The 21,933-nt window shown below is 42.4% G+C and overlaps 1 protein-coding gene across 4 annotated transcripts; it reads right to left on the bottom strand.

The window, feature by feature from the left end:
- Positions 1-532: 532 nt before the first annotated feature.
- Positions 533-4,666, bottom strand: smim8 (small integral membrane protein 8). Of its 4 annotated transcripts, none has more exons than XM_060856878.1 (3): positions 4,612-4,666; positions 2,972-3,132; positions 533-1,545 (listed from the first exon to the last, which is right to left on the bottom strand). In XM_060856878.1, the coding sequence occupies exons 2-3, from the start codon at positions 3,104-3,106 to the stop codon at positions 1,387-1,389; spliced, it is 294 nt and encodes a 97-aa protein (XP_060712861.1). In that variant the 5' UTR covers positions 3,107-3,132; positions 4,612-4,666; the 3' UTR covers positions 533-1,386. The 4 variants fall into 4 exon arrangements, with proteins under 4 accessions (XP_060712861.1, XP_060712869.1, XP_060712878.1 ...); XM_060856886.1 differs by having other exon boundaries at positions 4,617-4,663; XM_060856895.1 differs by lacking the exon at positions 4,612-4,666 and adding an exon at positions 4,509-4,586.
- Positions 4,667-21,933: the final 17,267 nt, after the last annotated feature.

Below are 21,933 nucleotides of genomic sequence, written 5' to 3'. Positions count from 1 at the left end.
TACTTAACCTGCACATCTCTGGATTTTGGGAGGAAACTCATGTGGACATGGGGAGAATGTGCAAACTCCACATAGTCACCCAAGGTGGAATCAAACCTGGGTCCCCAGCACTATGAGACAGCAGTGCTAATCATTGAACCACTGTGCCATATATTCAACTTTGCTGACAAAACTAATTCTGAAACTGGATGTCGTCAATGAATAATCTATCATTTTACTGTCACCTGTAAGTAATTCTTGCACATTTATTTTATATTTGACTTGATGACCATTGTACTAAAATTCCCAATGGGCAAAGCACAAGGCTGAAAGTGCAAATTTGTACAAATTACTCAAAATCAAGCAAATGAAATTACTAATCCTCAAATTTAAGTCCTTTTCCTAGTCCTGTAGATATCCAAATGAATCAGTTCTGAACATTGTGCTGTTATTTAGTGAATATCCTACTTCTTGTCAACTACTTTAAATAGTACTTTCTAATAGAACAGAAGCATTTCAAGAAATCCAGAACATTGAGAAGAAACCTGAGAAGTTAAACAAAACATAATCTTTATTTTATGTGATCTTGAATGTAATTATCCCAAAGCAGGTATCTTCAATTGATTCAGAACTTGGGCAGTTGTAACTAAGGGCACCTAACTGGAGTGTACAATTTGTTTTCTTCTCTTCAGATGCTAATGGAATTGTGGTTTATTTTCAAAATATTGTGTTCATTAGCAGCAAGTACGCTTGACACAACAAACATGGATTTGAACAGAAAAATCTGGGTGTCAAGAAATTTAGCAGTGAAGATGAAAAGCAAAGGTCTCCAAAAAAAATTACAAGCAAATTGAGAGGCAGCTTAAAAATTTTAGGCTGCAGATAAGAAGAAAGTTTTGTTTAAAGATCGAGCTTTTCATAATGGCAGACTGAGAATAATCTGCTAAATCTGTTTGACCAGAGTGGCACAGACTCTCAAACAGTTATTTTCCCTTTGTCTCTTTCACTCACAGTTCTCCATAAAATAATGACACTCCTTACTGCTTTGATAACAGAAAGAGGAACTCACACGCTTCAAAAGAAGGTACATTAGGTAAATGGTATCACATGCAAGAAATTGGAGGAATTCTTAAATTCAAATGTTATTACTGTACAATGTAATAATTTGAATACAATTCCCAAGAAGGTGCTATAGCTGAAGACTGAATTATACATTTATACATTATTTGGGAATCTAAAGTAATCGAAAAATTAACTAAGAAGTTGGCTCAACGTCATTAGGACACTGGAGGCACTGATTTGTTTCATATATTCTTAGCTGCATGTTGTAACTACATAATACTAATAACATTTATACAGTTTCAGGTTGATGGCAGCAATATTGCTTGTCTGTTTTCATCTGGTATTTCATTCCCACTTTGAAGTCTTTTGTCTCATGTACCTTGTTCCTTCACTGTCAATTGCTTCATATAAATCTGCTTTGTTTTCAGCAGTGGCATTCAAATAAGCAATGTAACTCACACATAGTGTTATGGTCAGCAGTCCAAAAGCCATCACAGGTTTATTCTGTTGCAGGAACACAGAGAAAGAAATTAAATATTACCCAAAACAAATGGAACTTTCTTTGTCATGTGAAAGAAAATTGCTATTTTGAAAAGTTTGACTTATCATATCACTTTAGAGAACAATTTGTAAAATGTGATGCCTCAGTGTACAATTATTGCCTTTCATAGAAGCAATTTCTTTTATATTGACAAATTTTGTACTTTCAAACCAAAGGAAATTAAAGAACTCAGACCAGCAGGGTTGGATTTTCACATTGGTTTACAGGAGTAGTCCCTACTCCTGGCTCCTGAACCTAATTCCACAGAAGGAAACAATCATTTGTTGGGATTTTCATAGAGACACCCCCTTAATTGGCATGGAAACCAGTACACTGCCTAAGGACAGATAGCAGGCAGGATCCCAAAGCTGACAAAGCCAATATCTCTGTCTCAGGCTTGCTGCAGTGCTCCAGTGAAACTCAGCATAAGCTGGAAGAACAGCACCTTATTTTCCACTTGGGAACTCCACAGCTTTCTGGACTCACTATCGAGTTCAACAATTTTAGGGTGTGAGGCACTTTCTCCCATGTCCTTACCCCAACCCCACATACCAGGCATTGTTATCACATGGTCTGCTATTACACACCACCCATTGTTATACACTAAATTGTCCCCATTAGTAGCTATTCATTCTTCTAGGCCGATTGTCATCCACTGCTTTGTCGTTCCAACTGTTCTTCTCTATTTTTGGGCTTTATCTCCACCTATCGCCTTATGCGTTTCTCCCAACCTATCTTCTGTATAAAAACCAACTTTTCCTAGCTACCATGAGTTCTGAGGAAGGGTCACTGGACCTGAAACATGAACTTTGATTTCTCTCCACAGATGCTGCCAGACCTGCTGAGTTTTCCAGCAGGTTCTGAATATGCTTCTCATTTCCAGCATCCGCAGTTCTTTTGGTTTTTTTATTGTCAAATAGTGAATAGTTTATTACTATGAAGATGTCATCGTGAAGAAATGCCTTACATTTGATCAAACTCACTTCATGCTGACTGACAACCAGCACTGCAAAAAGATTCATGTAGCTCACTTGGTTCGACTGGAATCAAGGACAGAAGTAAAATAGCAGTGTGCCCATCTGTTACAAACTTCCATGAAAGCATGATGTAGGGCTGACAGTCTGCCAATAAAATTATGATTAGCCAGCATAAATTTATTTGCAATGGAGGATAACAATATTTACTGCCTACCACTGAGTAATGAGACAGGCTGAAATCAAATAAAGCTTGCCACCAAGCTCAGTAGGGTTGGGAAGTATGGAAGTAGGCACAATGTTGAACCTCCAACATGAGAGCCGGGTGTTCAATTGCTTTTTCTTGATTAACCCCGAAGACAATCCTAACTATTTAAAAGCAGAGCTGTCCAAATTTAAGGGGCAATTTCCTTACAGGTTTAATGAAGAGCTCTGGATTAACAGCTCGGAAGAGACTGGTGGTTCGGATTCCTCTCAATCCTGGACTTTTGTAACCAGCACTCTTCGGGGGCTCTGTCTTGGCATCAGTCGGATCGGGTGAAGATGACATAGCTGACAACTGTCCCGTTTATGAACCTGAGCACAAATATGGTAAACGTCGTTAAGGTAACAGATTATCCCCAAGATGCTTCATGTGATCAATATAAAACAAATTATGACACCGAGCCACATAAGATCATTATCATTCAAATAACCAAAAGCTTCATTTAAAAAAAGTAATAAGGAGTGTTTTCAAGGAAGAAACTGAGGTGGAAAGGATTACGAAAAGAATTCCAAAGCTCTCTGAAGGTGTGGCCATCACTGGTGGACTGGTTCAAATTGGAGACAGACACAAAGTCAAAACCAGAGGAGCATAGATATCCTGCAGAAGTGTGTGGTCAGAGGAAATTAGAAATAGGAATGGAAGCAGTCATGGAGAGATTTGAAAGAAGGATGAGAGTTTTAAGATCAAGATGATGCTTTATTGGGAGTCAATATGAATACAAGGATAAATAGGATTTGGTGCAAGTTAGGAGATGGGTAGTAGGGTTTGGATGACCTTGGGTTTAGAGTGGGTTGAATGGATGAATGGGAGGGTGGCTCAGTGGTTAGCATTGTCACCTCACAAAGCCAAACACACAGGTTTGATTTCAGCCTTGAGTCACTGGCTGTGTGGAGTTTACACATTCTCACTGTGTCTGTGTGGGTCTCCTCCCACAGTTCAAAGATGTGCAGGTTAGTTTGACTGACCATGTTAAATTGCCAATACTGTTGATGGACATGTGGGTTAGGTGAAGTTTTCATGAGAAATGCAGTGATACAGGAATAGGGTCAGGAGGTGGGTGCGGGTGGGGGTGGGATGCTCTTTGAAAGGTTTGTGCAGACCCAATGAGCCAAATTGGCTTCAAAATTCCATGGATTCCAAGAATGTGGGAGACCCACCAGGTGTATGTTGCAATAGTTAAGTCTTAAAGAAGCAAAGTGATGCATGGGAGTTTCAGCAGCAGCTGAGCTGAGATGGGGCAGTGTTACAGAGGTGCATCATTGCAGGGTGAAAAGTGACAAAGGCTGCAAACAAACTGGCTCAGTGTCAGCCTGATGCCCCAGAGAGGGATGAAGTGAGTAAAAGTTCTATGCAGATGGAGCTGAGGAGGTCTGATGGCAGCTATTTAGAGAAGGAGGGCACTAAACTTAACATTTTCTGCTCATTGTAACATAATCCAACACTGTTCACTCCAAACATTAAAATTAAAGTTCAAATCAATAACACAGAAATAGCTGCAAACACATCAAGGGAAACGAGTCGATAATGACCTTTCTGAAAGTCGCGTGTACTGAAGTGACAGTATAAGAGTAGTTTAAGTACTCTTCTAAGATAGATTTGTTTGCAATACACTCGACAACAGTCAATCGAATGCATCAAAGCATTTCCTCCCGAGGGTTGAGTTATAAAAATAATGACTTTAAATAACCATCATTATCCTGAATATTTGCAGGGTCAATGCTCCCTGTAAGGTGTATTCCTTGCCTGCCTGCTTACACATCAGCCTGACATTTGCAGTCAATGTAACAAACCTCACTCTGCCTCTGCAGAAACACAACAATCCACTGCCCAGCTTCTTCCTGCCGACAAGCTGCACCAAAATCAGGCTGAACCTGCACTTTATCCTTCTGCATGACTGCCAGCGCCACCGTATGCTTGGAGGGTACCATAACAAACAAACTAAACTATTTCATTCCCCCTCCAGACTGCTGTACCTGCAACTTCAGGGAAAGCCCTGCCTGGATGACTCATCCAATTTATTTTCACCTCGGAAGTTATGGTGATGATAAGACTTAATATTAAATAGTAGCCAAGCTACTCAAATCCCTTTATCATTGCCAAAACAATCACTGAAAAACACAGTTAAAAATCACACAACACCAGGTTATAGTCCCAACAGGTTTAATTGGAAGCACACTAGCTTTAATTGGAAGCTAGAGTGCTTCCAAGTAAACCTGTTGGACTATAACCTGGTGTTGTGTGATCTTTAACTTTGTACATCCCAGTCCAACACCGGCATCTCCAAATCATGACTGAAAAACACCTTTCACTGTGATTCCAGTTGTGGTGCAGCTTTCTAGTTGATCTGTGCGCCCTTACATGTAAGTAGTTATAACTTGGGCTACCACACCTCCCACTGATGCTGAATTCTGTAAGGCACACCCATCCCCACCCCTGCCACCAGGAAGTCACTCCATGACATTGTTTCACACATAATCCTACAATGTGAAATTCAAAACATTTGGTTCAAGTGTCATATCACTAAGTTTTCTCCCCAAGCTCCCCTTTCAAATTTAAAAAAAAATTATTTTTCATCTACTGCAATCATATGTTGGCCTCTGTAATTCTATTCTCCACAGAAACAAAACCTGATAGCTTGTATCTACCGGCATTACATTAATTTCTGTTGGGTGGGGGAAATTTATACTTAATTGGCTATAAAATAACTTCAATTTCCAGTCAACCAGATTTATAGGGTTGTCCTGGTCAGGTCACCATTCATAATGAAGTAATTGAATTGATAGCACAATAAAATATATAGGGATATTTTATAGGAAATAAATATGATCTGATAGCCATGCAGAGATGTGGCTGCAGGACGATAAGCATTTGGTCCTGAATATAGGGGGGTACCTGACACTCACGAAAATTAGGAAGCTAGGGAAAGGTGGAGGGGTTGCACACTTACTGAAGGAAGGCATTTGTATAATAGATATTACCTTGGTTCAGAAGATTGAGATGTAGAATCAGTTTGGGTAGAAATGCAGGATTGTAGGGAACATAGGAGGAAGTGACCTGTAATTTGGGATTGTGTATACAAGAAGCAATATTGAGAAAATGTGATATGGGGATGGTAATAATCATGAGACACTTTAAACTATATATAAACTGGAAAGGTCAGATTGGCAGCAATAATCTGAACAAAGAGTTCATAGCATACATCCAAATTTCTTAGAGTGACACATTTTGGAACTGAACAAAGAGCAGATTATATTTGACTTGGTGTTGTGCAATATGATGGAATTAACTAATGGCCTTAGATCCCTTTTAGCAGCAACCACAATATAATTGCATTTTACATCTAGTAAAAGTACTAGATGTACTACTAATATTTTAAACTTAAACAAGGGCAACTATATGAAGGCTGAGCTAGCTGAATTGAACTGACATTTAAGAGTGGGGAAAGATCAATAGAGACCTAAATGCAATCAACTAAGGAAACATTTCAGAATGCTCAGAATATTTATAGGGATCGTCCACCATCTATTGTTAACTCAAGAAGTAAGGGAAAACATTAAACTCAAGGAAAAAAAATCATGTTATTCTGCAAAGAAGAATGGCAAGCCAGATGATTTGACAAAATATAAAAAAAACTTCATTGAGCACCCTTGGCCTCCCAACAGTCCTGCTCAACCCTTTATCCTGCCCTTTATCATCCTTACCCAACCTTTGTTTCAGCTTGGCACTCCCAGCGTCATAGAGTCATAGAGATGTACAGCATGGAAACAGACCCTTCGGTCTACCCCACCCAACAGAAAATAATTTAATGCAGGTAGATACAAGCTATCAGGTTTTGCTTCTGTGGAGAATAGAATTACAGAGGCCAACAGATGAAAAATAATTCTTTTAAAATGCACCTTTCTTTAAAATTTGAAGAGAAAACTTAGTGATATGACACTTGAACCAAATGTTTTGAATTTCACATTGTAGGATTATGTGTTAAACAATGGAGTGACTTTCTGGTGGCAGGGGTGGGGATGGGTGTGCCTTAGATGTGCCGACCAGATATCCCAACCTAATATAGTCCCATTTATCAGTACCCAGCCCATATCCTTCCAAACCCTTCCTATTCATATACCCATCCAGATGCCTTTTAAATGTTGCAATTGTACTAACCTCCCCCACTTCCTTGAGCAGCTCGTTCCATACATGCACCACCCTCTGCCTGACAAAGCTGTCCCTTAGGTGCCTTTTATTTCTTAGGTAAAAACAATGACTGCAGATGCTGGAAACCAGATTCTGGATTAGTGTTGCTGGAAGAGCACAGCAGTTCAGGCAGCATCCGAGGAGCAGTAAAATCGACATTTTGGGCAAAAGCCCTTCATCAGGAATAAAGGCAGAGAGCCTGAAACGTGGAGAGATAAGCTAGAGGAGGGTGGGGGTGGGGAGAAAGTAGCATAGAATACAATAGGTGAGTGGGGGAGGGGATGAAAGTGATAGGTCAGGGAGGAGGGTGGAGTGGATAGGTGGAAAAGAAGATAGGCAGGTAGGACAAGTCATGGGGACAGTGCTGAGCTGGAAGTTTGGAACTAGAGTGAGGTGGGGGAAGGGGAAATGAGGAAACTGTTGAAGTCCACATTGTTGCCCTGGGGTTGAAGTGTTCCGAGGCGGAAGATGAGGCGTTCTTCCTTCAGGCGTCTGGTGGTGAGGGAGCGGCAGTGAAGGAGGTCCAGGGCCTCCATGTCCTCAGCAGAATGGGAGGGGGAGTTGAAATGTTGGGCCACGGGGCAGTGTGGTTGAATGGTGCAGGTGTCCCGGAGATGTTCCCTAAAGCGCTCTGCTTGGAGGCGTCCAGTCTCCCCAACATAGAGGAGACCGCATTGGGAGCAACGGATACAATAAATGATATTGGTGGATGTGCAGGTAAAACTTTGATGGATATGGAAGGCTCCTTTAGGGCCTTGGATGGAGGTAAGGGAGGAGGTGTGGGTGCAGGTTTTGCAGTTCGTGCGGTGGCAGGGGAAGGAGCCAGGATGGGAGGGTAGGTTGTAGGGGGACGAAGACCTGACCAGATAGTCACGGAGGGAACGGTCTTTGCTGAAGGTGGAAAGGGGTGGGGAGGGAAATATATCCCTGGTGGTGGGGTATTTTTGGAGGTGGCGGAAATGTCGGCGGATGATTTGGTTTATGTGAAGGTTGGTAGGGTGGAAGATGAGCACCTGGGGCGTTCTGTCCTTGCTACGGTTGGAGGAGTGGGGTCTGAGGGCGGAGGTGCAGGATGTGGATGAAATGCGTTGGAGGGCATCTTTAACCACATGGGAAGGGAATTTGCAGTCTCTAAAGAAGGATGCCATCTGGTGTGTTCTGTGGTGGAACTGGTCCTCCTGGGAGCAGATACAGTGGAGGCGGAGGAATTGGGAATATGGGATGGCATTTTTGCAAGAGGTAGGGTGAGAAGAGGTGTAATCCAGGTAGCTGTGGGAGTTGGTGGGTTTGTAAAAAATGTCAGTGTCAAGTCGGTCGTCATTAATGGAGATGGAGAGGTCCAGGAAGGGGAGGGAGGTGTCAGAGATGGTCCAGGTAAATTTAAGGTCAGGGTGGAATGTGTTGGTGAAGTTGATGAATTGCTCAACCTCCTCACGGGAGCACGAGGTGGTGCCATCATCAATGTAGCAGAGGAAGAGGTGGGGAGTGGTGCCAGTGTAATTACAGAAGATCAATTGTTCTACGTAGCCAACAATGAGACAGGCATATCTGGGGCCCATACGTGTGCCCCTAGTCTGGAGGAAGTGGGAGGATTCAAAGGAGAAATTGTTAAGGGTGAGGACCAGTTCGGCCAAATGAATGAGAGTGTCGGTGGAAGGGTACTATTGGGGACATCGGGAGAGGAAGAAACAGAGGGCTTGGAGGCCCTGGTCTTGGCGGATGGAAGTGTAGAGGGATTTGATATCCATGGTAAAGATGAGGCATTGGGGGCCAGGGAAATGGAAATCTTGGAGGAGGTGGAGGGCGTGGGTGGTGTCTCAAACGTATGTGGGGAGTTCCTGGACTAGGGGGGATAGGACAGTGTCGAAGTAAGTAGAGATGAGTTCAGTGGGGCAGGAGCATGCTGAGACAATGGGTCGGCCAGGGTGGTCAGGCTTGTGGATCTTGGGAAGGAGGTAGAACCAGGCAGTGTGGGGTTCCCGGACTATGAGGTTGGAAGCTGTGGGTGGGAGATCTCCTGAGGTGATGAGGTTCTGTATGGTCTGAGAGATGATGGTTTGGTGATGGGGGGTGGGGTCATGGTCGAGGGAGCAGTAGGAAGAGGTATCCTCGAGTTGGCATAAACCTATGCCCTCTAGACCATTTACTGACTCACAACATGAGCTGCTTCAGCAGAGATTAATCTTTCTTCTGTCATACAGCTTCCTCTGCCTGTGCCTCTTGATCTTTTCTAAGGCCACCATGACCCAGCCTTATCCTGTAATTTCTTGTACTCACTTGACAAGCCAGCACCTGAGTTCATTGTAAAAGCTCAAACATCTCCCTGCTGTTCTAACAAAATTCTTCATTCAAGAGAAGTCATTCGTACTTGCTCCAAATCCACCAGCAAGACTCCCTGGAGATGCACCTATCCAGGCAAATGTGGAGTATTCCATCACACTCTTGACTCAAACATTGTTGGTGGTGCAAAAGCTAAGGGGAGTCAAGAGGTGAGTTACCATCTGCAGTATTCTTAATCTCTCACCTGCTTTTGTATCCACTATGTTTATATGGCTAGTCCAGTTCTGATCAATTGTAACTCCCAAGATGTTGAAAGTAGGGATTCAGTGATAGTAGTGCCATTGAATGTCAAAGGGTGTGGTTGGATCCATTCTTGTTGGAGAGGTCATTGACTGTCACTCATGCATCATGAATGCTCTTTCCATTTCTGAGCCCCAATCTGGATAATGTCCAGGTCTTGCTGCATCTGGAATTGGACTACTTAAGTATCTGAGGAGTCGTGACTGGTGCTGAACCTTGTGTGGTCACCAATGAACATCCCCACCTCTGACCTTATGATGGAGGTAAGGTCATTGTTGAAGCACCTGAAGATGGGTGAACCTGGGACATTATCATGAAGAGCTCCTGCAGAGAAGTCCTGGAGCTGAGATTTCTAACCTCAACCATCTTCCTTTGTGTTCAATATTACTCCTGCCAGCAGAACGTTTTCTCCTGATACCCATTGGCTCCGGATTTGCTGGGCCTCCACAATGCCACACTCAGTCAGCTGTGGCATTGGTGTCTGAGGCAGTCATTCATTTGTCTGTAGTATAGAATCCTGACAGTGTGGAAACAGGCCATTAGGCCCAACAAGTCCACACTGGCCCTCCAAAAAGTAACCCACCCAGATCCGTTCCCCTAGCCTTTTACTCTACATTTACCCTAACTAATGTGCCTAACCCACACATGCCTGAACATTATGGACAATTTAGCATGACCAATTCACCTTAGCTGCACATCTTTGGACTGTGGGAAGAAACCAGAGCATGCAGAGAAAGCCCACACAGACACAGGGAGAATGTGCAAACTCCGCACAGACAGTCGCCTGAGGTTGGAATCAAACCTGGCATTCCTGGCATTGTGAGGCAGCAGTGCAAACCACTGAGCCACCGTGCTGCTGCTATGTTTGGAGCAAGGCTGGAATGAGGTCAGGAGTGGGGTGGCCCTGGTAGAATCCAAATTGGGAATCAGTGAGCAGGTTACGGCTAACCAAGTGCTGCTTGATAGCACTGTTGATGGCACATTCCAATACCTTAGTGATGGGAATTTTGTAGTGATTTACTGCATTCCTCAGCACTGAGTATTACATTCATGCCATCGTTATATTAGGTAACAAGAAACTTATAGCTTTAAGGCTTGTTTGAGAATCTGCCAATTACTGTGCTTGACTACTAACTTTTTTTATTGTTATGTATCAACTTGCACAGAATAAAATGATCTGTAAAGTAAATGTTTGTGTGTTACTATGATGTGGGAGTAAGTGAGAATCATTTCAGGGTTAGACCTCTCCTGGATGAGTCACCTTGTTCTGGTTAAAGGGCGGAACATTCCTGGACCCATTTTCCATACGACTGCATAAATATTTTATCATTCAAACTCATTTGTTAAGGTTAGGTCTTTGAATGCCAGCATTAAGGTATAATATTAAATTCATTTTTGACTACAGAGTGAAATTAAAGCAACATTCAAGGCACCAATCAAAATAAAAGTAAATGGATGAATTGGTAAGAAGGACTCAAAATGCACAATTATATATAGCCAAGAAATGTAAATTGTAATTGAAAAAGTATAAACAGACAAAAAAGTGTGCATTAGGATTAATAAGGGTAGCAATGTCATCCCACAAATTTCCACATGCCAGTTGCGATTCCATGTTCTGCCCAACTTCAAAATGTCCAAACCACTGAAAGTGCCATTTTCAATTATTTTATTCAACAGCCACACTTTTGCTCTGAAATTCGCTTCATGGAGAGTTCCGATCAATGAGGCGAGGAATTTTTAACATATAGCTTCCTCAATAGATGAATATAGAATAGGATAGGAAACATAACCACACAGATTAGCTTTCTGTTTGTGTTCTTTTTTTGGGAAGTACCCAATCTCAACCATCACCTTACTGTGTTCCACCGATGAAAAGTGTGTGAGTGTGAATGTTGGACAAAGGGGTTGATAAAGCTGCAGTAACTGCAATGGTCAGAAAGCACGCTTACTGTCAAGGCTTATGCATGGGGAGGGAACACTTGAGGAAATTAATTGTCCCTGCCTCAGTCATTATCTTATGGAATGGGTGAATATAAGATAATTAGAGGTAGAAAGTGAGAACAAGATATTATTGATTTCAAAACTGCATTGGAACAGCTATTTTTCTTGAATAGCTTTGTAAATGCTATTCAAGACTGCAATATTAGCATAATGTTCCAATGACACTGAGGTTGATTCATACTGATGTCATCCATCAATAGAACTTCTTTTATCACCAGAAAGGTGAGTAAATAGCCCATGTGTGTTTTAAAATGAAAAGGAAGGTAACTGATACACATCATTGCACAATTATATCACATATTAAAATTACCATTTGGATTTTATATAATGGTCATAAAGACTGAAGCTGTTGTTAATTTGGAAAAAAAAAACCAAACCCATTTGAGATAAGCACTTTTTAAATTTTGCAATCACTCTGACTGGAGCAGTCTGCAATATAGCAAAAATGTAATGGATATATTCAACACCTGTCATTCAAGAACATTGGTCAATTGAAGCATGAGTTGCAGTTATAGGCAATTGTCATCAATACTTTGAACTATAAAGCGCCATTGGGAGCAGGGGAGTGTTGACTTCAGTCTATATTTAGAATATACAACTACTATACAGTCACTCCATTTGTTATAATTTCTAAAGGATTAGAATACAAGGGCAAGGGTGTACTGCTGAGACTGTATAAGGGCTGAAAAATGTGTTGCTAGAAAAGCGCAACAGGTCAGGCAGCATCCAAGGAGCAGGAGAATCGACGTTTCGGGCATAAGCCCTTCTTCAGGAAAAACTGAGACTGTATAAGGCTCTAGTTAAACTGTTTTTGGAATATTGTGAACAATATTGGCCTTGTGTCTAAGGAAGGACATGCTGACCTTTGAAAGGGTCCAGAGGAGGCTCACAAGAATTATCCCAGGGATGAAGGGCTTGTCAAATGAGGAATGGTGAATGATTAGATTAGATTAGATTACTTACAGCATGGAAACAGGCCATTTGGCCCAACAAGTCCACACCGATCCTCCTAAGAGCAACTCACCCAGACCCATTCCCCTACATTTACCCCTTACCTAACACTACGGGCAATTTAGCATGGCCAATTCACCTGACCTGCACATTTTTGGATTGTGGGAGGAAGCCGGAGCACCCGGAGGAAACCCACACAGACACGGGGACACTTGTTATGACACTTCAAGTGATCATCCAAATACTTTATAAAGGTTATGAGGTTTCCTGCTTCAACTACCCTCCCATGCAGTATGTTCCAGAACCCCAACCATCCTGTGAGTGAAAAAAGCCTTTCCAGAAAGCCCTCTAAACCTCTTGCCTTTAACTTTAAACTTCTTAATCCTCTGAACTAAGGGGAGCAGCTGCTTTCTATCCACCCTGTCCATGCCCTTCGTAATCTTATATAATTCTGTCAGGTTCTCCTCTCAGCCTTGGTTGTTCCAAAGAGAACAGCCTGAGCCTATCCAGCCTCTCTTCATGGCTGAAATGCTCCATCCCAAGCACCATCCTGGTGAAACCTAAAATAATTGCGAATGCTGTATATCAGAGAAACAAAAAGTTGCTGGGAAAGCTCAGCCGGTCTGGCAGCATCTGTGAAGAGAAATCAAAGTTCACATTTTGGATCTGGTGAGGAAGGGTCACTGGACCTGAAACATTAACTCTGATTTCTCTTCAGAGATGCTACCAGACCTGCCGAGCATTCCCAGTAACTTCTGTTTTCATAACATCCTGGTGAGTCTCCTTTGCACACACTCCAGTGCAACCATATGCTTCTTCTAATGTAGTGATCAGAACTGGACACAGTACTCCAGCTGTGGACTAACCAGAATTCAATACAGCTCCGACACAACCTTCCTGCTCTTATAATCTGTATTATGACTGATAAAAAGCAATCATCCCATATACCTCTTTAGCTAACCCATTCACTCATCCATTCAGGGAGCTGTGGACAAACACCCCAAGATCCCTATATGATTGTGTTGAATGTTGTCATGATTGAATAGAGTCATAGAATCATAGAGTTCTATAGCCTTGAAAACAAGCCCTGCAGCCCATCTTGATATTGCCACCAGTTTTCACAATTTAAACTACATAGAACATAGAACATAGAAGGATACAGCGCAGTACAGGCCCTTCGGCCCTCGATGTTGCGCCGACCGAGTCCTACCTAACCTATACTAGCCCAATAACTTCCAAATGCCTATCCAATGCCCGCTTAAATGAACATAAAGAAGGAGAGTTCACCACTGATACGGGCAGGGCATTCCATGAACTCACAACCCGCTGTGTGAAGAATCTACCCCTAACATCTGTCCTATACCTACCACCCCTTAATTTAAAGCTATGTCCCCTAGTAACACCTGACTCCATTAGCGGTAAAACTAGTTCCATTTACCTGTATTTTGTCCATATCCATCCATACCTATTCCATCCATGTACACATTTAAACGTTTCTTGAATAAAAAATTGTACTCACTTCCACCACTACCTCTGCAGCCTGTTCCAGACACTTACCAGCCTCTGTGTGAAAAAATTGCCCTTCTGGACCCTTTTGTATTTCTCTCCTCTCACTTTAAACCTCTGCCCTCCAGTTTTAGACACCCCTACAGTGGGGAAAAACTCTTGACTATCTATCTTATCTATTCCTCTCATGATTTTATGGACATCTATAAAGTCATCCCTCCGTCTTCACACTACAGGAGATAAAGTTCCAGCCTATCCAACCTCTCCTTATAACTCAAACCTTCCAGTCCAGGTAGCATCGTAGCAAATCTTTTCTGTGCTCTTTCTAGTTTCATAATATATTGAGAGAGCATCAGATGTTGTGAAGGCTTCCTACAGTTTGTAACCTTAATGTTAACTATAGAACAGGAGAACCATAAAAAGGTCAAATCCAGTAAACTCCATTTGCAGTTGGAAATAAAAAGAGGATGTTGGCCTCAGCAGCACCAAAACATTTTCAGTCAATGAAAAGTGACTTCCTGTGACTCAGTTCCACTGAGAGCGGATGGTAAATAAGCCTTGAGCTGAAAATGTGTTGCTGGTTAAAGCACAGCAGGTCAGGCAGCATCGAAGGAACAGGAAATTTGACGTTTCGGGCCAGAGCCCTTCATCGGGAATGCCTGGATGGCTGTAGGCAATGATGCTGAGCTGTAAGATGGTGAAGACAATGTTCCTTCTGATGAATAGATCTTCATTACATCCCATCATATACACTTGTTGCATACTCCACTTGTCCAGATCCTCTATCTAAACCTGTCGCCTATGTTCTAAGGATTTGTATCCTTTTGATCCCTGCCCATTCATGTATCTGTCTGGAGACATCTTAAATGATGCAATTGTTCCCTCCCCTATCACCTCCACTGGCAATCTGTTCCAGGCCCCCACCACCCTCTGCGTGAGGAACTTTCCATGTATATCTCCCCTAAACATTTCCCCTCTCACTTTGAACTCATGACCCCTAATAATTGAGTCCTCCACTCTGGGAAAGAGTTTCTTGCTATCCACCCTATCTACACCTCTCATGATTTTGTCGGCTTCAATCAGGTCCCCCCAAACCTCTTTTTAAGGAAAATAATCCTAATCTACTCAACCTCTCTTCATAGCTAGCACCCTCCATACCAGGCATCATCCTGGTGAACCTCCTCTGCACCCTTTCCAAAGCATCCACATTCTTTTGGTAATGTGGCGAAATGAACTGTACGCTGTATTCCAAATGTGGCCGGACCAAAGTCTTATACAACTGTAACGTGACCTACCAACTCTTGCCCCATCCGATGAAGGAAAGCATGCCGTATGCCTTCTTGACCTCTCCACTGATCTGCATTGCCACCTTCAGGGAACAATAGGCCTGAACACCCAGATCTCTGTGTACCTCAATTTTCCCCAGGATGTTTCCATTTACTGTTTAGTTCACTCTTGAACTGCATCTTCTAAACTGCGTCACCTCGTACTTGTCCGGATTGAACTCCATCTGTCATTTCTCTGTCCAACTCTCCGATCTATCTATATTCTGCTGTATTCTCTGAGAGTCCCCTTCACTATCTGCTACTCCTTCAATCTTAGTGTCATCTGCAAACTTGCTAATGAGTCAACCTACACCTTCCACCAAATCATTTATGTGTATCACAAACAGCAGTAGTCCCACCATAGATCCCTGTGGGACACCACTGGTCACAAGTCTCCATATTGAGAAGCTCCCTTCCACTACTACTCTCTGTCTCTTGTTGCCGAACCATTCTCTATCCATCTAGCTAGAATATCCTAGACCCCATGTGATTTCACCTTCTTCATCAACCTACCATGGGAAACCTTATCAAACGCCTTGCTAAAGCCCATTATATGACATCTACATTCCTTCCCTCATCAATCAACTCTGTCACCTCTTCAAAGAATTCGATTAGGTTTGTAAGACATGATCTTCCCTGCACAAAACCATGCTGCCTATCACAGATAAGCCCATTTTCTTCCAAAAGGGTATGTATCCTATCCCCTAATACCTTCTGCGGTAGCTTCGCTACCACTGACATCAGGTTTACAGGTCTGTAATTACCTGGATTATTCCTGCTACCCTTCTTAAACAAGGGGACTACATTAGCAATTCTCCATTCCTCTGGGACCTCACCTGTGTTCAGGGACTGTACTGTATTGAACCACCAGACAAAGTGTGATGTTGAGGAGACATTTTATGGCTCAGGTTGGCCACATTGGAAGACTTAGTTGCATTGCAGATACACTGGGCATCATGACATGTTGGTCTTACCCCTACCTCCACACAGAGTAAAGCACCACTGTCCTGCTCCCATCTGCATGACATTTCATGAAAGATCAATGACTGTGGATCACCAACACTTTTTTCACATCTTGACGGTAACCTTGGCTGGAAAATCTGCACTTGGAGACAACTCTATATCCACTGGAGGTTGGTGCTGGTCCTGAGCTGGTGCATGTGTTCCTCACAAATTCTGGTTGATACCCATAGCGTGGCAAACACAGAGACAATATCAGCATCTGTGCTGGATCTATTGGGAATGGTTCCGGTGAGCCTTTGTGGACAATTCCGAAACAAAGCAGTTCCTCGATAATTTGATCATTCAGCAGTCACAGACATTGTCCTACAAACAAAGAGGCCAGTGTGGTGCCTCTACATGGACCTTTTACATCAGAGACCTGATTCAGAAGTAAATGATGCAAGCTGTGTGGCACATATGCAGAAGGAGTGGTAAACAAAATAGGAAATTCTTCCCCTCCGTCATCCACACATCACCCAAGAAAGGCAGCATGCACAATAAGCTAAATATGTAGACATTTTGTACACCAAGATGTGAGGGGGAACAGTTACTGGACCCTGTGTAGGCTATAAGACCTTGGAATGTTATTGCAAACTGTTGAACTGAGGGAGTATTTGCTTGATATTTATTATGTTTTACCAGTACCGGGATTAATTGATAATGTTCAATGACATGGTCCTTTTGGTATGAAAGCAGCGACCTGTTAGTGGTAAACTGCTAATGTTGCTCCTGAATAGTAACAGCATGGATCAGGCAGCACGAAACAGGCATCTTCACCTGTTGCTCAAACGTTTGGGATCCCTTATCTTTTTGGGGTAATCTGAGGTAGAATGTAAAGATCACACCTAAAGTGAACAATGATGCTGGTCCTGGGGAATGACCACATTTGGATCAGTCCAATGAAAGGAAGTCTTGACTTTCCACTTTTTGTAGTAGAACTCAGAACCATTAGACACTGTGAATGCCCATTGCCAATTAAGCTAGTTGATTTTGTTAATAAATTGCCAGTGTTAACTATCTGAAGCACAGTGATCTCCATACTGTAGTTTTAGGTATTGAGTCTGCTGTTGGCTCGTGATCTGTGTACTACAAATAACATGAACCAGTGAACCTGTGAAGTAGCCCAATGTCTCACAAGTCTCACTTTCTACGTTCTTCCTATCATATTCACTTTTTCCAGTGTTTGTGTTGCTTTGACAAAGAAGTGTAATGCCTTCTGTCTCCGGGTGTGTAACAATGATTAACTCAGAGATTTACACTTCCTAGGAGTGATCTAATACAGGAAAGATTTGTCATTTGCTGAAATCTATAATCAATGAGGCAGAAAACTCAGAAAGGGATCATGCTGTAAGGTTGAGTGAAATAGGAGTTGATGGGAAGGGTGAGGGCAGTAACAAATTAAAAATACTATACATTAATGCACGAAGCATTAGAAATAAGATGGATGAGCTTGAGGCTCTTTTGGAAATTGGCAGATACGATATTGTGGGGATAACTGAGACGTGGCTTCAAGTGGACAGGGACTTTGAAATGAATATTCAAGGCTACATGTGCTATCATAAGGACAGACCGACGGGCAGAGGGGGTGGGGTGGCCATGTTGGTAAGGGATGGGATTCAGTCCCTTGTGCGGGGGACCTAGAATCAGAGGATGTAGAGTCAGTGTGGATAGAGCTGAGAAATTCTAAGGGTAAAAAGACCCTCTTGGGAGTTATCTACAGGCCCCCAAACAGAAATCTGGATGTCGGATGTAAGTTGAATCTGGAGCTGAAATTGGCCTGTTGCAAAGATGTTATTACAGTTGTTATGGGGGATTTCAACATGCAAGTAGACTGGGAGAATCAGGATGGTATTGGACCTCAAGAAAGAGACTTTGTGGAGTGCCTCCGACATGGATTCTTAGAACAGCTGGTGCTGGAGTCTACCAGGGAGAAGGCAATTCTGGATCTGGTATTGTGCAACGAACCAGAATTGATCAGGGACCTCGAAGTGAAGGAACCATTGGGAAGTAGTGACCATAAAACAATAAGCTTCAATCTGAAATTTGAGAGGGAGAGGGTACAATCGGAAGTGACAATATTTCTGTTGAATAAAGGGAATTATGGAGCTATGAGGGAGGAGCTGGCCAAAGTACAATGGTGCAATACGTTAGCAGGGATAACAGTGGAGGAACAATGGCAGATATTTCTGGGTATAATGCAGGAGATGCAGGATCAGTTCATTCCAAAAAAGAAGAAAGATCCCAGGAGGAGGCATGGGTGGCCGTGGCTGATGAGGGAAGTTAAGAAACATATAAAGTTAAAAGAGAAAAAGTATAACATAGCAAAGATAAGTGAGAAAACGGAGACTGGGAAGCTTTTAAAGAACAAGAGAGGATTACTAAGAAGGAAATACGTAGAGAAAAAATGAGGTATGAAGGTAAACTGGCCAAAAATATTAAGGAGGATAGTAAAAGCTTTTTTAGGTATGTGAAAGGCAAAAAAATGGTTAAGACTAAAATTGGGCCCTTGAAGACAGAAACAGGGGAATATATTACAGGGAACAAAGAAATGGCAGAAGAATTGAATTGGTACTTCAGATCTGTGTTCACTGGGGAAGACTCAAGCAACCTCCCTGAGATAACAGTGGCTGAAGGACCTGAACTGAAGGGAATTTATATTTGCCAGGAATTGGTGTTGGAGAGACTGTTAGGTCTGAAGGTTGATAAGTCCCCAGGGCCTGATGGTCTACATTCCAGGGTACTGAAGGAGGTGGCTCGGGAAATCGTGGATGCGTTGGTGATTATTTTCCAGAGTTCGATAGATTCGGGATCAGTTCCTGCGGATTGGAGGGTGGCTAATGTTGTACCACTTTTTAAGAAAGGTGGGAGAGAGAAAATAGGAAATTATAGACCAGTTAGTCTGATCTCAGTGGTGGGAACGATGCTGTAGTCAATTATAAAGGATGAAATTACGACACATCTGGATAGTAGTAACAGGATAAGTCAGAGTCAGCATGGATTTATGAAGGGGAAATCATGCTTGACTAATATTCTGGAATTTTTTGAGGATGTAGCTCTGAAGATGGATGAGGGAGATCCAGTAGATGTAGTGTACCTGGACTTTCAGAATGCATTTGATAAAGTCCCACATAGGAAGTTAGTGAGCAAAATTAGGGCGCATGGTATTGGGGGCAAAGTACTAACTTGGATTGAAAGTTGGTTGGCTGACAGGAAACAAAGAGTAGTGATAAACAGCTCAATTTCGGAATGGCAGGCAGTGACCAGTGAGGTACCGCAGGGATCATTGCTGGGACCGCAGCTTTTTACAATATATGTTAATGATATCGAAGATGGTATTAGTAATAACATTAGCAAATTTGCTGATGATACTAAGCTGGGTGGCAGGGTGAAATGTGAGGAGGTTGTTAGGAGATTACAGGGTGACTGTGGACAGATTAGGTGAGTGGTCAGATGCATGGCAGATGCAGTTTAATGTGGATAAATGTATGGTTATCCACTTTAGTGGCAAGAACAGGAAGGCAGATTACTACCTAAATAGAATCAAATTAGGTAAAGGGACAGTACAAAGAGATCTGGGTGTTCTTGTACACCAGTCAATGAAGGTAAGCATGCAGGTACAGCAGGTAGTGAAGAAGGCTAATAGCATGCTGGCCTTCATAACAAGAGGGATTGAGTATAGACGCAAAGAGGTTCTTCTGCAGCTGTACAGGGCCCTGGTGAGACCACACCTGGAGTACTGTGTGCAGTTCTGGTCTTCAAATTTGAGGAAAGACATTCTGGCTATTGAGGGAGTGCAGCGTAGGTTCACGCGGTCAATTCCTGGAATGGCGGGACTACCTTACGCTAAAAGACTGGGGCAACTGGGCTTGTATACCCTTGAGTTTAGAAGACTGAGAGGGGATCTGATTGAGACATATAAGATTATTAAAGGATTGGACACTCTGGCAGCAGGAAACATGTTTCCACTGATGGGTGAGTGCCGAACCAGAGGACACAGCTTAAAAATACAGGGTAGACCATTTAGGACAGAGATGAGGAGAAACTTCTTCACCCAGAGAGTGGTGGCTGTGTGGAATGCTCTGCCTCAGAGGGCAGTGGAGGCCCAATCTCTGGATTCATTAAAGAAAGAGTTGGATAGAGCTCTCAAGGATAGTAGAATCAAGGGTTATGGAGATAAGGCAGGAAAAGGATACTGATTAAGGATGATCAGCCATGATCATATTGAATGGTGGTGCAGGCTCGAAGGGCAGAATGGCCTACTCCTGCACCAATTGTCTATTGTCTATTGTCTAGTTACTCTTACTCAGCACTATGAGGTAAGGATTCTAGCCACTAAGCTCACCAGCATTGTAAATGTTCTTTTAAAGCATTCTTGGTGAAATAATAAGGTGGTCGTAAAGGAGCATAACTTTGATTTTACTGAAGAAGGCAAATGGTGGAAGCTAAAATCTAGATGCACACTCTGCCACAGAATATCAGTGTCAGCTTTGTTACCAAAATCAGGAGCTCAGCCTTACCAACCAGAGAGGCACCAACTGTTAATTTTGTTTGTGTACACAGACCAGCAGGCACTGTCATCCATCTGTTTGTGTCATAGAGCTTTTAAAGCATGGAAAGAGGTCATCACGTCCACACCAATCATCATCTATCTACCTATATTAATCCCATTTGTAGCCCTTGGCCCGTTACCCTGTGCGCTCTGGCGTTATTCTACTATGGATGAGTTGGTCAGCCATCCTGAGTTTCTGTTAATAGAAGGATTACTATTTGCCAGAAAATAAGTCTGAGCAAATGAAAGAGAATGTCACGCTATGGTTTTCCTGAATGGTAGAACAGGGTTGAAGGGCTGCATACCCGACTGCTGACCCTACCTCTTATGTCCCAAGTGGAGAGATAGCAGTCTCACAAGTAAGTAGATAAGAGCTAAATATTCATTCTTGTAAACTGAGACCATTAAAGGCAAACATATGAACTGCCTTACAATTTGTGTTCAATAAATACATATACAGTTTTCATTGGCTGCTCCCTCATTGGTAAGTACTGTAATTGGCTTAATACTGTGCCATGTAAACCAGGGAATTTGCAAGTATAATCACCGAATTAGCTGATCTTACCTTGGATGGTCAACACACTCCCTTGTTTTGGGATACAAATAAACCAAAGATGGCTGTCGCAATGCAACCATATCACAGATGATCACAGCACAGAAGCAGATAAGTGGATTTTAAACGCGGCTTTAAAATAAGTCTGCAGTAGTGAGTAGAGTGGGTTCTTTCTTGATAATATATTTTACTGAGATATGTCTCTTGATTAAACTTAAAATATAATCCATAAGTATTAATTTAACTGGAGCAGTGCTTGCAGAGGAATAAGACAATGCTATTTTCTAGGTCTGTAGTTTGAAAGAAGTAAAAATGGCCTTTAGTAGAGTGATATGCTCTTCTACTCAGATGTGGGAGTTTAGGAAGAGTTTGCAGAATACTGAGGACTATATCTGCAATAAATGTCGTTGGTTGCGAATCCTATCAGATCGAATGGATCAGTTGGAGAAGCAGTTACAGG

Source organism: Hemiscyllium ocellatum, chromosome 3, assembly GCF_020745735.1.
Source record: "Hemiscyllium ocellatum isolate sHemOce1 chromosome 3, sHemOce1.pat.X.cur, whole genome shotgun sequence".
NCBI lineage: Eukaryota > Metazoa > Chordata > Chondrichthyes > Orectolobiformes > Hemiscylliidae > Hemiscyllium > Hemiscyllium ocellatum.
Note: the sequence above shows the minus strand (reverse complement) of the source record. Positions and strands in the feature narration are given on the sequence as shown.

What these genes read in the sequence shown, in the direction of transcription:
- smim8 (XM_060856878.1), bottom strand. Translation starts at nt 3,106, where the DNA reads ATGTCATCTTCACCCGATCCGACTGATGCCAAGACAGAGCCCCCGAAG. An exon ending in CAGAGCTCTTCATTAAACCT is followed by an intron (nt 1,546 to 2,971) that starts GTAAGGAAATTG and finishes TTCCTGCAACAG; the next exon opens with AATAAACCTGTGATGGCTTT.